Source organism: Sus scrofa, chromosome 8 (assembly GCF_000003025.6).
Source record: "Sus scrofa isolate TJ Tabasco breed Duroc chromosome 8, Sscrofa11.1, whole genome shotgun sequence".
Lineage (NCBI taxonomy): Eukaryota > Metazoa > Chordata > Mammalia > Artiodactyla > Suidae > Sus > Sus scrofa.
The window spans coordinates 43,958,894-43,972,671 of NC_010450.4; the positions used below are offsets into that span (position 1 = coordinate 43,958,894).

The window sequence follows — 13,778 nt, forward strand, 5'->3', positions numbered from 1 at the left end:
TTACCATGGATTTGCAAACATGGAATTACTATTAGTTTTCTTAGGTATAATGCTAATACTGTGGGGAATTTCCTGGTGGTCTAGTGATTAGGATTCAGCACTCTTACCTCTCGGCCCTAGTTCAATCCCAGGTCTGGGAATTTAGGTTCCACATCAAGCTGCTGCATTCTGCAGCCAAATAACGATGATGATGATGATATTGTAGGAAAATGTCCTTATTTTTAGGCCTTGAAGTAGCTAGGAATAAAGTTTCATTATGTCCTCAGCCTACTTTGAAAGAGTTCAGTTAAAAAATGCACACAGAGCAAGCACCTTCGCACAGAGCGACTGTTAGTGTAATGAGTTTGTGTAATGTAACTGTTGAATCCATGTGGGGGTACATGGATGTTCACTGTACTAGTCTTTCAACATTTCCATAGGTTTTAACATTTTAGAAATAAAACATCAAGGGGAAAAACATATACAGATAAGGCTCTTAGGAAATAATTCATGGAAACTCAGGAGATTTTAAAAATTTTTAAATTTTGTGAGATTTTCAAAGAGCAAGTGGAGAATTAGACTATCTTTTTCTTTGCTGATATTTAAATGATTTTATTTCACCAATGGTGTAAACAAGATTACACCAAAAACAATGTGCAAATAAGCATTAAAAAGTATGATAGTATTTGCTACTCTAGTATCAGCATTATCTGTGGGGACTGGTTATAAACAGAAAATTTTACTTTCCTTGTTGCTTAAGAATACTAGTGAATTTTCAGAAAATGTAATCGTTTCATTTTCAGTTCCGCTTAAAAACCCATAGATGAGTTATCCATGTGGCTCAGCTGCTTGAGAACCCGACTAGTATCCATGAGGATGTGGGTTCAATCCCTGGCTTCACTCAGCTGTGGCTTGGTTCTGGCATTGCTGTGGCTGTAGTGTAGGCTGGCAGCTGCTGCTCTGATTCAACCTCTAGCCTGGGAACTTACACCTGCTGCAGCTGCGGCCCTAAAAACAAACAAGCAAGCAAGCAAGCAAACAAACAAACAAACAAACCTGGAGAATTCCTTGGTGGCCTAGAGGGTTAAGGATCCACACTATCACTGCTATGGCTTGGGTGGCAACTGCAGCTCAGGATCAGTTCCTGACCCCGCCCCCCCAACTTCTGCAGACCAGTGGGCTACGCCAAAAATAACAAAAGCAAAACAAAAAAACACCCTCCCAAACCCATGACAGCCCTAAAAATTCCTTACTGCCTCATGTACTGGTGAAATCTGTTAAATGTATCACAGAAATCAGTCTTTATTCGCTTTGGCTCCCTCTGCTGGTGGAGTTCTGATCTATAAATGCGAACCTGGGATTCTACCGCTGGTTCTATGCACAGAGGTGTGCTGCAAGCGAAAATTAAGGAACACCAAGAAAACTTAATGTTCAAAGAAATGAGTGGTGGCCGAAAGTAGTTCAAACTCTGGGACTTGGAACGCATGCTTTAGTGCCCAATTCTCCTGCCAACCACGCACTGGACAAGAGATCGCAACCAAGGCACTCTCAGGCACCCAAGACCTCTCACCTGCACCAGCCTCCCTGGGCGGGTCTTCGGCGAGAGTCACGCCCCCTTCCGCCTCTGCCAATTGAAATCGAGGTGTCTGTGTCGCTGTCTCTGCATCTGCCAATTGGAAGCGAGGGGCGTGGCCAGTCATTCCGCTCCCTCTGCCAATAGAGAGTGAGGGGGCGGGTCCTGGAACGCTTCTGGAAGTGGGCCCTTGAGCGAAGCGCTGGAGCCCGCCCTCTGCGCCTCTGCCAATCGGGAGCGAGGTGCCGGTCCAGGGGCGGGTCCCGGAAGCAGGCACCGAGAGCAGGTTTGGAGGCCAGGCGGCGGGGCTGCGGCCTCCGGCGGCGGGCAGTATGGAGGATGTGAGTGTGCAGATGCAGGTGGCCGGCGGCCAGCCTGGAGCCTCTCTTTCGGTGCTGGGCGCGCTGGGCGGAGATGGGGGTGGGCGCAACATTGACTGGAGGGGCGTCTCCTGCGCGGGGCTGCCTGGGCCTGGGACCCTGGCAGGAGGCAAGCGGGAGTCCGCGGAGTACGCCTCGCGCCAGGCCGGCTTATTTAATGGGGGGAGGCTGGACGCTTAGCCCCGTACGGGTGCATCTTGGGTCCCAGAGCTGGAGCAGCCCGCGGTGCAGGTGTGGACCCGGGCGCAGAGCCGAGTTCTGCTCCTCGAGGCCCCAGGCCTTGGCCTGGAAGGCTGTGACCTGGACCGGCTTCGGCGTCCCACGGGCAGACCTGTCGCTGTCATCGCCCGGAAACCCACATTGGAGAAAAACAATGTCGAGATGTTTTGAATCATGGCATGGTAGGAATGAAGGGATTTTTAAATTTCTAAGTAGATGGATCCAAACCGGATTACTAAAAAAGCAGTGCCCTAGTTATAAGCAAAAATCTTTGCTTGAATGTATTAAAACATTTTTAGGGGAAGCGTGTATTTGTGTCCACAATTCCCTAGGTTGCCCATTGGCACAAAATAAATTATTGCCTAAGAGAAACGAAAAGTTGGCAGTTATATTAAAGCACTAATTTGGGTTAATAAATTAATAGAAATATTACTGTGATCCTACTACTGAATGAGGTGACTCCAGCAGGACACATGAAACACAGTTCCGGCCTCACAGGCCCCACAAGGCCTTAGATTCTTATGCAAATAATGACTGAAGTTCAGTTATCTTGACTGAATAAAAACCAGTTTCTCGTAATAAGACTTAAAAATTCAGTTTCAGTTGAGAAAATGAATGCTTACTGTAATTCCTGGAAATAGATTTGAGACATATATTTAAAGAAAAGTTCTTTGTTTCTAAATTTTTTAAGGATGAAATTCATGAACTGACAATGTATGGAGAATATGAGTTTCTGAGAGGAAAAGGAGAGACTCTTAGAAAAATATGTGCAGTAAATGCCTCTTGGTTGGTGCTAGGCTGCCCTAGGATTCTTGAATCTATAGCTTTTAGTTTTAGGATGCATGCAATCCTAGAAATTTGTTTCACCAAACATTGGAGAGTAATGTTTCACCAACAGCTATATAGCTAAATCACTTTAGATCTGAGAAGGTTGTCTGCTTTTGGTATTTTATGGATATGATTTCTACCACTCAGTAAAAAGCTAAAAACTGTGCTTTATCTTAGGCCCAGACACCTCAAAGCGGCAAAAGCTTTTTAGTTAGGATTCATTGTTTATAAGCAAGCACACCCATTCTGGTTGCTTATTTTTTCATTTTTTTGGTCTTTTTCTAAGCCCGCACCCGCTGCACATGGAGGTTCCTAGGCTAGGGGTCTAATCGGAGCTGTAGCCGCTGGTGTATACCACACACAGCAACACTGGATCCTTAACCCACTGAGCTAGGCCAGGGATCTAACCCGCAACCTCATGGTTCCTAGTTGGATTTGTTAACCACTGAGCCAGATGGGAACTCCCATTATGGCTGCTTTAAGGAAGAAAGTGAGAGTTCTCTTGTGGTACAGTGGGCTGAGGAGCCTGTGTTGTCACTGCAGTGGCTTGGGTCGCTGCTCTGATGCAGGTTTGATCCCTGACCTGGAAACTTCTACATGCCATGGGTTTGGCCAAAATAAAAGGGATTTATTTGTAAGGATATAGGGAGATGAACACCTTGGCCTCTGAAAGTACCAGACAAGGGCAGCTCAAGGGATCCAATTACTGGAGTCCTTTCAGAATCTGTCCTGGGATGGATGTGCCTTAACCATGGCTTCCCTTTGCTTAGCTGCTCAGAGAGAGTTGAATTGGCCCAGCCCTCTTTGGTGCATTACTAGCCCTTGGCTAAGGAGGGTGAGGAACATTGAAGGATGTTCCCCTTGAGAGTGCAGAGTTAGACATTGATTCCCAAAGGAAGCAGTTATTGTCACAAAAGAAGTGGGAAGAGATGGTATGGGCAAGACAACAGACATCTTCTCCAGGACGCAGTATAGTTGTTAATTGTGGAAATGAAGAGAAGGTTTGGATCAGGGTTGTCCGCCCTTTACCTTTCACTTGCAGATGGTGAGTTACGGAGACTGACAGCTTGCTGCTTGTATGGTTTTCCTACATTTCCTATAGGATCCAGAGGACAGTGTATTTGATATAGCCACCATACACATTGTATTTCATGAACATAGACATAATGTAGAGGAGAGACCATATTGCCCCCAACCCCTTCAGTGTAGTCAGGAAAAACCGAGGGCATACACATGAAGGAAACAACACAAGGCAGCATAAGAAATATTCCAGGAGTTCCCATCGTGGTGCAGCGGAAACAATCCAACCTGTATCCATGAGGATGCAGGTTCAAACCCTGGCTTCACTCAGTGGGTTGGGGATCTGGCATTGCCATGAGCTGTGGTGAAGGTTGCACACACAACTTGGATCCAATGTTGCTGTGGCTGTTATGTAGACCAACAGCTGTAGCTCCGATTTGACCCCTAGCCTGGGAATTTCCATATGCTGCTGGTTTGGCCCTAAAAAGCAAACGGCAAAAAAAATCCAAATTAATATTATGGGCAGTATGTTTTTGTTTTGGGTTTTTTTTTTGTTTTTTTTTTTTTTTTTTTCCAGGGCCACACCTGCAGCATATGGAGGTTCCAGGCTAGGGGTCAAATGGGAGCTACAGCTGCCAGTCTATGCCACAGCCACACCAGATCCGAGCTGCATCTGTGGTCTATACCACAGCTCATGGCAACACTGGATCCTTAACCCACTGATTGAAGTCAGGGATCAAACCCTCAGTGGTTCCTAGTCGGATTCATTTCCACTGCACCACGATAGGAACTCCATGGGCAGTATGTTTTATAGGAGTTTTAAAGTAGAAAGGCAACACTTGGCAGGACACGTTTTATAGGAACATAAGTCTTGGTTGGATCTTGAAAGATGAGTTAGATTCTGAAAATGATAAGAGAGGGGAAGTTCCTTGGTGGTCTAGCATTCAAGGATCCAGCTGTGTCACTGCTGTGGCTCAGGCTCCTGCTGTGGCTTGGTTTGATCCCTAGCCTGGGAACTTCCGCATATCTTAGATATGGCCAAAAGATAAATGAAAAGTTAAGAGAGCATCTGTGGGCCGTTCCAGGAAGCCCATGCAGCCAGGAGAAGATGCATGAAGGGGATCTAGTGGGAGATAAAGTAGACTCTTGTCTTAACAGTCAAGGTTTCAGTGCTGCCTTTTTTCCCAGATCCCAACTGTTGAAGAAGGTGAGCCATCTTTCATTCATTCAACACACATATTGAGTGTTTGCTGTGAATCAAGTACTAAAGGTACAAAGACCATAATATAATGCAGAGTTCTGCCCTTGTGAAGTGCACCTTATTCCACCCACTTTCTGCTTGTTTTTGCCTTTTAGGGCCGCATGTGGAAGTTCCCAGGCTCGGGGTCGAATTGGAGCAGCAGCTGCTAGCCTACACCACAGTCACAGCCACGTGGGATCCAAGCCTCGTCTGCAACCTACACCACAGCTCACAGCAACACCAGATCCTTAACTCACTGAGGGAGGCCAGGGATCCAGCCAGAATCCTTATGGATACTAGTTGGGTTCCTTACTGCTGAGCCATGATGGCAACTCTGCCACCCACCTTGATAGCTTGTGCTTCTGCCTGAAAGAACCAAAAACCTGTATATAATATATGAAATTCTTTTTGAAATAATGACATCAGGCAGTGAAGGACAGTGATCTTGAGAGATGGGAAACAAATGATGTGAGACCTATGATTGCCTCAGCCCACCACCTCGACAGAGTCTGTGGGATAGGGCAGAGGAAGGGGGCCCAATGGAGTTCCCGTTGTGGCGCAGCAGAAATGAGTCCAACTATTATCCATGAGGATGCGGGTTCGATCCCTGGACTTGCTCATGGGTTAAGGATCTGGTGTTGCCGTGGGCTGTGGTTTAGGTTAGGGACATGGCTTGGATTCTGTGTTGGTGTGGCTATGGTGTAGGCCAGCAGCTGTAGCTCCGATTCCACCCCTAGCCTGGAAATTTTCATATGCCACGGGCGCAGCCCTAAAAAACAAAACAAAACGAAACAAAAGAAAAAAGAAAAAAAAAGAGGAATGGGGCCCGAGTTGAGGAGGAGCTGAATTTGGGGAGACTCAGTAGCTGGAGTTCACAGGACAGAACCCAAAGAGGAGAACACTGCAGAGGGAGAGCCTGGAAGAGGTGCAGAGTCCCCTTGGGTATTCTGCTGAGTCCTGCTGTGCGTGCCTCTGAGGAAACTCCCTGATAACTGGGAAAGAACCACTCAGAAGGATTAGAAGGAGCAGTACTCTCACACAGGGCCAGGAATAGTGCCTGTTCCTAAGAAGCACCTTGAAAGAAAAATCAAGTGTTCCCTTGTGGTACAGCAGGTTAAGAATTGGGTGTCCTCACTGGCTTGGGTCCCTGCTGTGGCATAGGTTCACTCCCTGGCCTGGGAACTTCCACATGTCATGAGGGTGCCCCCCCCCCCAAAGAGAGAGGGAATATAGGATTACAAAAATGTCCAGCACCCAAAGAGGTAAATTTTGCAATGTCTGACATCCAATCCAAAATTACCAGGGATTGGAAGTTAGTTTTATTTGTTTGTTTTTTCTTTTTTGGCCACCCCAAGGCATATGGAGTTCCCAGGCCAGTGATTAGGTCCAAGCCGCAGTTGTGACCTACACCTGTTAAGCACTGGATCCTCAACCCACTGTGCCGTACCAGGGATCTAACCTGTGTCCCAGAACTCCAGAGTTACCTCTGATCCTGTTGTGCCACAGCAGGAACTTCACAGGCATTGGTAACTAGTGATGTGGTAGAGGTGTTAGCTGATGCTAGGTTGGTAATCACTTTGTAACATGTAAGTGTATCAAATCAACTTACTGTACTCTACACTTAGACAATGTGCCATATCAATTATATCTCAATAAAGTGAGAAAAATGACCAATATGACATATAATGAGTCATTTAAAAGTGATTCAAAGATGACACTTCTAGAAATAGCAAACAAGGACATTAAAAAATTATTGTAGCTTTTCCAAACTCTTTTTAGACACGTAGGAGATATAAAATAGACCCACTCAAACTTGTAGAAATGAAATCTGCAATGTCAGGTGAAAAGGGCAGTAGGAAGAGCGTTGAGGCATCAGAAAAGGCAGCTTTTTTCTCAGGCATTTGTCAAATGGGGAGGATGAAGAGGCACAGAGACCGAAAGGGTCCGAGAGAGACTGATGAGCAGTCGACATCAGGAGGAGGAGAAGCCAATCCTGAAAAGTTGCTTGGGAATAGATTGTAAAGATAGACTAAGACTTTGGACTCAAGAGTTCTCTATTGTGGCTCAGTGGGTTAAGAACCCACTAGTATCCTTGAGGATGTGGGTTCAATCCCTAGCCTCGCTCGGTGGGTTGAGAAACTGGCGTTGCTGCAAGCTGCAGTGTAGGTCACAGATGCAGCCAATGGCATTGCTGTGGCTGTGGCATAGGCTGGCAGCTGCAACTCTGATTCATCCCCTAGCCTGGGAACTTCTATATGCCGCAGGTGTGGCCCTAAAAAGAAAGAAAAAAAAAAAAAGAATTTGTCCTCAGGGTAATGGGGATGTCCCCAAGGTTTTGGGGGAAAGAAACTTGAGTGTTGGTTTTGGAAGAGCTCTAGCTTGAGTGAAAAAGGTCAGTAGGGTCTGGAGATTGGAAGGCATTAGGAAAGGCCACTGAAAGTCCCAAGGACCTGGACTGGTATAGTGAGAATAGAAAGGAAAGGAATAGAATAGATCTGGGAGTGAGAAAGTCATTTAGGGAGCAAGGGAAAGCAGAAGTTAGAGGATCATAGCAGCTGATTCAGGGATCCTTAGTCTGTGCCATGTCGTAAGCACTTTTATGGTCAGTAAGTCATTTCATCTTCCCAGCAGAGCTGTCCAGCGATTGTTATTCTCTTAAAGGTGGGGGACTTGAAGCAGAGAGATGAAGTTGCTTGCCCACAGCCAGGAAGCCGTGGAAGTTATATTTGCACTTGGGCAGTTTGAGGAGACTTCTCTTAACTATAGCACTTACTGCCTCGGGTCAGAGCTGATTTTCCCCACAGCTCTTGCTAATCTCTCTGATTAGCCTGGATCTATGATGGTGCTGTAGCTGAGTCAGGAGACAGGCAGGGACAGTTTTGGAACATCATTTGTTCATCTTGTGTTGGCTGAGTGCTGATCATGAGTCACTGTTGGGTGCAAGGATTACAGGGAGGTAAGAAATGGTGAGCGGGTCACGTGGGGGAAGACAGATAAGTAAGACAGTGTGAGAGGGGAGATGGGCATAGAATGCTTGGGATCGGGCTTGGGGGAGTGGTGTGGGTGCTGGTGGGGGATGCTTAGAGGGTGGAGATCCAGATGTCCGGATGCCCAGAAGGGATCCTGTGGGAATTGTCCTAGTCTGGAAGGAGGGCCCGGAGGGCATGAACGTTAACTAAGGGAGGGGCTGTGGAAGTGCCACAGCTGCTAACCGGGAAAGCTAGAAGCAGTGGAGTCTTGAAGGCAACAGAAATCCTTAGATTTGCTCTGTGAGTTATGGCAAACTAAACAGGAAGCTCTCCAGGCATTGAATCAAAAAGTTGCAGCAGCACTGAATGTTTGTGAGTGGAAATTGAGAAGCCTGCCACAGGTCTGGTCACTCCTCAGATTGCTGTGTTATCCTGGTGCACAGTGACCCAGCCTTACACTGTTGGTCCCCTTCCCTACCCCTTCCAAAGTGAAGAGCCCTTATGCTCTGTCTCCATGTCCTATTCTCAGGCTTCCCCTTTCCCCACTGTATTCATTTCCCACTTGTTCTAGTGCAGTTATCTAACCTCAATTTGTTGCATCATCTGTGCTATTCATTTGCTAATTTATTATGTAATGCCCTATAGTATGGCGTGCACTGTATTCTATTTCTTTCTTTCTTTCTTTCTTTCTTCCTTCCTTCCTTCCTTCCTTCCGTCCGTCCGTCCGTCCGTCCTTCCTTCCTTTCTTTCTTTCTTTCTTTCTTTCTTTCTTTCTTTCTTTCTTTCTTTCTTTTTCCCTTTTACAGCTGCACCCACCAGCATATGAGGTTCCAGGTCAGGGATCAGTTCCCAGCCACAGCTGCGATCTGTGCTGCAGCTGCCCCAAAACTGGATCTTATCACAGGCTGGGGATCGAACCTGCAGAGATGCTGCAGATCCTGTTGTGCCACAGCAGGAACTCCTATTTTTTTTGTCTTCTCCCACAGCATGAGGAAGTTCCCAGGCCAGGGGTCAAACGCGCACCATAGCAGCAACCTGAACCATGTTATATATTGTTTAGTCCTGCATGCCTTTGTTCCTAAACTCCTGGATGAAAATGTAATCTCGTTTTGGGCAGGGACTGTGTCTTATATTCTTTTATCTCAGGAACATTACCTTATATGTTATAGTGTTCAGTAAGACTCTGAGACCCAGAGATTGTTATATGCATCCAGTATTGTTACTATCCAGACAGTACATGGCCAAGTAGATTTTGAGGTTGCAGCTCAGCCTTTGCTGGCTACTTCAGTGACATTGCACCTAGTTGTTTTTATTAAGAATATGGTATTGGAGTTTCCATCGTGGCTCAGTGGTTAATGAATCTGACTAGGAACCATGAGGTTGCGGGTTTGATCCCTGGCCTTGCTCAGTGGGTTAAGGATCTGGCGTTGCTGTGAGCTATGGTGTAGGTTGCAGACGTGGCTTATATCCCGTGTTGCTGTGGCTCTGGTGTAGGCTGGTGGCTACAGCTCTGATTTGACCCCTAGCCTGGGAACCTCCATATGCCCTAGGAAAGGCAAAAAGACAAAAAAAAAAAAAAAAGACTATGGTATTGGGAGTTCCCATTGTGGTGCAGTGGAAACAAATCCTTCCTGCTAGTATCCATGAGAATGCTGGTTCAATCCCTGGCCTCGATTAGTGGGTTAGGGATCTGGCATTGCCATGAGCCGTGGTATAGGTCGCAGATCTGGCTTGGATCCCAAGTTGCTGTGGTGTAGGCTGGGAATTGCAGCTCTGATTTGACCCCTAGCCTAGGAACTTTTTGTATATGCCACTGGTGCAGTCATAAAAAGCAAAAGAAAAAAGAATATGGTATCTACAAACTATCATTTCCTTGAAGGTCTGTCAAGGTGATCTGTTTTCATTAGCACTTTAAAACATTTCTATCATAACTGAAAGTTTGTTTTGAAACCTCTTAATAAAGCCTCCACAAACTTTATGGAATTTTGTAAAACACTGAGATATAGTTTAAGAATTGCAATCATATGTAATTATTTTATAAATAATGTTAAATCAACATCTTAAGTTTTGAGGGCTTGAAGATAATTATTTGCTTTAATTTCATATGTATTACCTCATTTGAAGATAAATGAATTAAGGTTACCTCTACCTGTTTTAATAATTATTTTCACCAATTTATTTACAGTAGTCATCAAGAGATTTATGGTATTTTTTCAAAATTGGCTTTAGGTAGGGAGTGTGATTTGTTGCCTGTAATTTGTGTAATGGATTTTGAAGCTTTATAGTTTAGTAGAAACACAGTCCAGAAAGTGGTGATTATAGCTTGCTTCCTTTTTTCTGCATCCCAGGGTTCCTTGGATCTCATCCAAAGTGTTGAAGATGACCCCCTTCTGGACACCCAGCATCTCCCACGCCACTCATTACATGCTCATTTCAGGCCTAGATTCCACCCACTTCCCACAGTCATCATCGCAAATCTTCTCATACTGATCCATGTAAGTTGCCTGGAAGAAGGTGATCCATCCAGAGGTGATGTTTTTAAAAAATGTGTAAGCTCTTCAGAGGGCAGTTTGGCTCTATCTGTCAACACTGAAAATGTGCATGCATTTTTACTCGTATTTCTACTTCATAGAATTTATTGTAGACATATTTGCACACATGTAAGGAGGTTGTTTATGATAGCAATGTTGTCTGTAATGAGGAAACTGCAAACCACCACCATCTAGAGGGTGCTTTGTATATCTGGTCCATATGAAGGAAGGCTTATGCAATGTTAGAAGAGAAACTTGGTGTTCCATGACAGGAACTCCCACCTGTATCGTCTTTTGTAATAAATTTGTAACCTAGTGAGTAAATAGGTCTCCTGAGTTCTGTGATCTGCTTTAAGCAAATTAAACCCAGAAAGATTAGGACCCCCTGATTTCTAACCAGTTGGTAAGAAGCACAGGTGACAACCTGAATTTGCAGCTGGTGTCTAAAGTCCAAGGAAGGGATTGTGGGAACCCCTGATTTATAGCTAGTTGGTAAGAAACACTGGTAGGGAGATCCTATTGTGACTCAGCAGGTTATGAACCCGACTAGTATCCATGAGGATGCGGGTTGGATTCCTGGCCCCACTCACTGGGTTAAGGATTTGGCGTTGCCGTGAGCTATGGCATGGGTCACAGACGAGGCTTGGATGGATCCATAGTTGTGGCTGTGGTGTAGGCCTACAGCTGCAACTCCAATTTGACCCCTAGCCTGGGAACTTCCATATGCTGCAGGTGTGGCCCCCCAAAAAAAAGAAGAAAGAAAAGAAGTACTGGTAACAACTTGAACTTACAGACTTGCAGTTGGCATCTGAAGGGGGGCAGTCTTGTGGAATTGAGCCTTTAAACCATGAGATCTGATGCTCTCTCCAGGTAGTGTCAGAATTGAGTTGAATTGTAGGCAACCCAACTGGTATCAGAGAATTGCAACCTACCCCCACCAACACACACGCATTGGGATTAGCACTGGAACTATTAATGTGTGTTCCTGTATTCTATAACAGAATGTTTTCAGAAGCATAGACAAGACTCTTTTAATACTAGTTGTATTGAGGGTCTCAGTGAAAGGGACATCTCATATATTTTACTGTTTACTTTTTGTACTATTTGAATTTTTTTTTTAACCATATACATTTACAACCTTTTCAGTTATAAAAACAAAGATATTTGGAGTTCCCATTGTGGTGCAGCAGAAATGAATCCGACTAGTAGCCATGAGGATGCAGGTTTGATTCCTGGCCTCACTCAGTGGGTTAAGGATCTAGCATTGCTGTGAGCTGTAGTGTAGGTTGCAGGCACAGCTCAGATCCCGAGTTGCTATGGCTGTGGTGTAGGCCGGCAGCTGCAGCTGTGATTCAACCTAGTCTGGGACTTCCATATGCTGCACATGCAGCCCTAAAAAGGAAAAAAAAAAGAAGTACTCCTTTTGGTTAGATGGGATTTGGGGTGATTTTTTTATTCTCTTATTTGTGATTTTATCTGCTTTCTAAATTTTCTGCAAATTTTTCTTCAGATTATCTGTTTAAAAAGATTATAAAACTGGCCAAAAAAAGTAATTTTAGTTATAAGAATAGGATAGTGAAAGTCATAGGTATAAGAGTATGTGCTAGGGTGATGATTATTGTGTTTTAAATCTAAGTATTGAATATTAATATTAATATTAATATCTAAGTATTAAATATTAATATATTTTCTTTCCACCAGGTTGTGTTTGTTGTTTTGGCCTTTTTAACAGGTGTACTTTGTTCTTACCCCAATCCAATTGAGGACAAGTGCCCAGGGAACTACACCAACCCCTTGAAAGTCCAGACAGTCATCATCCTTGGCAAAGTTATTTTGTGGATTCTACATTTCCTTCTTGAACGATACATCCAATATCACCACAGCAAAGTAAGGAACCGAGGCTATAATAAGATCTACCGGTCGACCAGGCATCTTAAAAGCCTTGTGCTGATGATACATTCCACTGGTAAGCCAACTTGTTTCATCAGCTGTCTGGCACCTTGCTTGAGTGGAAAAAAATGACAGCAGAAAGAAAGTGTTAAGTTTTTGTTTGCTCGTTTGTTTGTTGTCTCTTGAAGGTCACACCCTGGGCATGTGGAAGTTCCCAGGCCAGGGGTCCAATCTCGGAGCTGCAGCTGCTGGCCTACACCACAGCCACAGCAAAGCCAGATCTGAGCTGCTTCTGTGATCAACACCACAGCTCACGACAATGCTGGATCCTTAACACACTGAGCAAGGCCAGGGATTGAACCTGTGTCCTCATGGGTCCTAGTCCAGTTCGTTACCGCTAAGCCACCATGGGAACTCCTGTTAAGTTTTATTTTATAATCAAATATATTCTCTCATTTTTGTGAGAGTGATTGCCACTGAAACTCGAATCCCCTTAGTGTCTTGAAGCTTTTCTTCTATTTTCCTTTGAAATCTCTGTCCATTATTGTGGGGGAGGAAAAATAATATTCCTGCTACCTTTCTGTGTTCTTGGCTGAGGTTCCACTCTAATAAAAGACAGGTAAACAGGAGAAAAGCAAACAGAAGTTTAATAATGTGTATACCTCCTGTGTACATGGGAGATAGTAGACCACCAGGGAAAGAAAGACAGTTGACCTGAGCAGTGAGAACTCAAGCAAGATTTATTGACAGGCAGGGTGGCTGGGAGCCCTGAGCAAGAACTCAGAGCCCCCCTCTGATGGGAGAGAATCAGGTTTTATAGGCAGAAGGTCATGTGCTGAGTTCTGTAGGTCCGGGATGGCAGTTGAGATCATGGTATAAAATTTAACTTTCTCCTAGAGGCTGTCTTTATTCTTGGGAAGTCAACTGCTTCATGGGGTTGGTTGTTCCGCCTATGGAGGTCCGATAAAGTGGAGACTGCAGATCTGGGTCTGGGTGGGTCCCTGAGTCATGTGGACTTACTCTTTTTTAGGCCTTCATTTTAGTTTCCACCTAAGATTTCTCCCTGTTTTTAATAGGAAAAGGGGCAAAGTTCTCTTCTTCTGTAGCTTCTTCCTGCTGAATAGGGGTGTCGATTGGGGGTGGGGGAGG

General features: G+C 44.9%; 1 protein-coding gene across 2 annotated transcripts in view; it reads left to right on the forward strand.

The window, feature by feature from the left end:
* The window catches only part of TMEM192 (transmembrane protein 192), a 33,617-nt gene continuing 21,615 nt past the window's right edge, over positions 1,777-13,778 (forward strand). The window contains exons 1-3 of one of the 2 annotated variants that reach the window (XM_003128993.5): positions 1,777-1,893; positions 10,557-10,703; positions 12,441-12,705. In XM_003128993.5, coding sequence (XP_003129041.1) covers positions 1,885-1,893; positions 10,557-10,703; positions 12,441-12,705 — 421 coding nt within the window. In that variant the 5' untranslated portion in view covers positions 1,777-1,884. Of the gene's footprint in view, positions 2,334-10,556; positions 10,704-12,440; positions 12,706-13,778 lie in introns of both variants that reach the window. The other variant, XM_005666651.3, reaches the window with a different exon arrangement.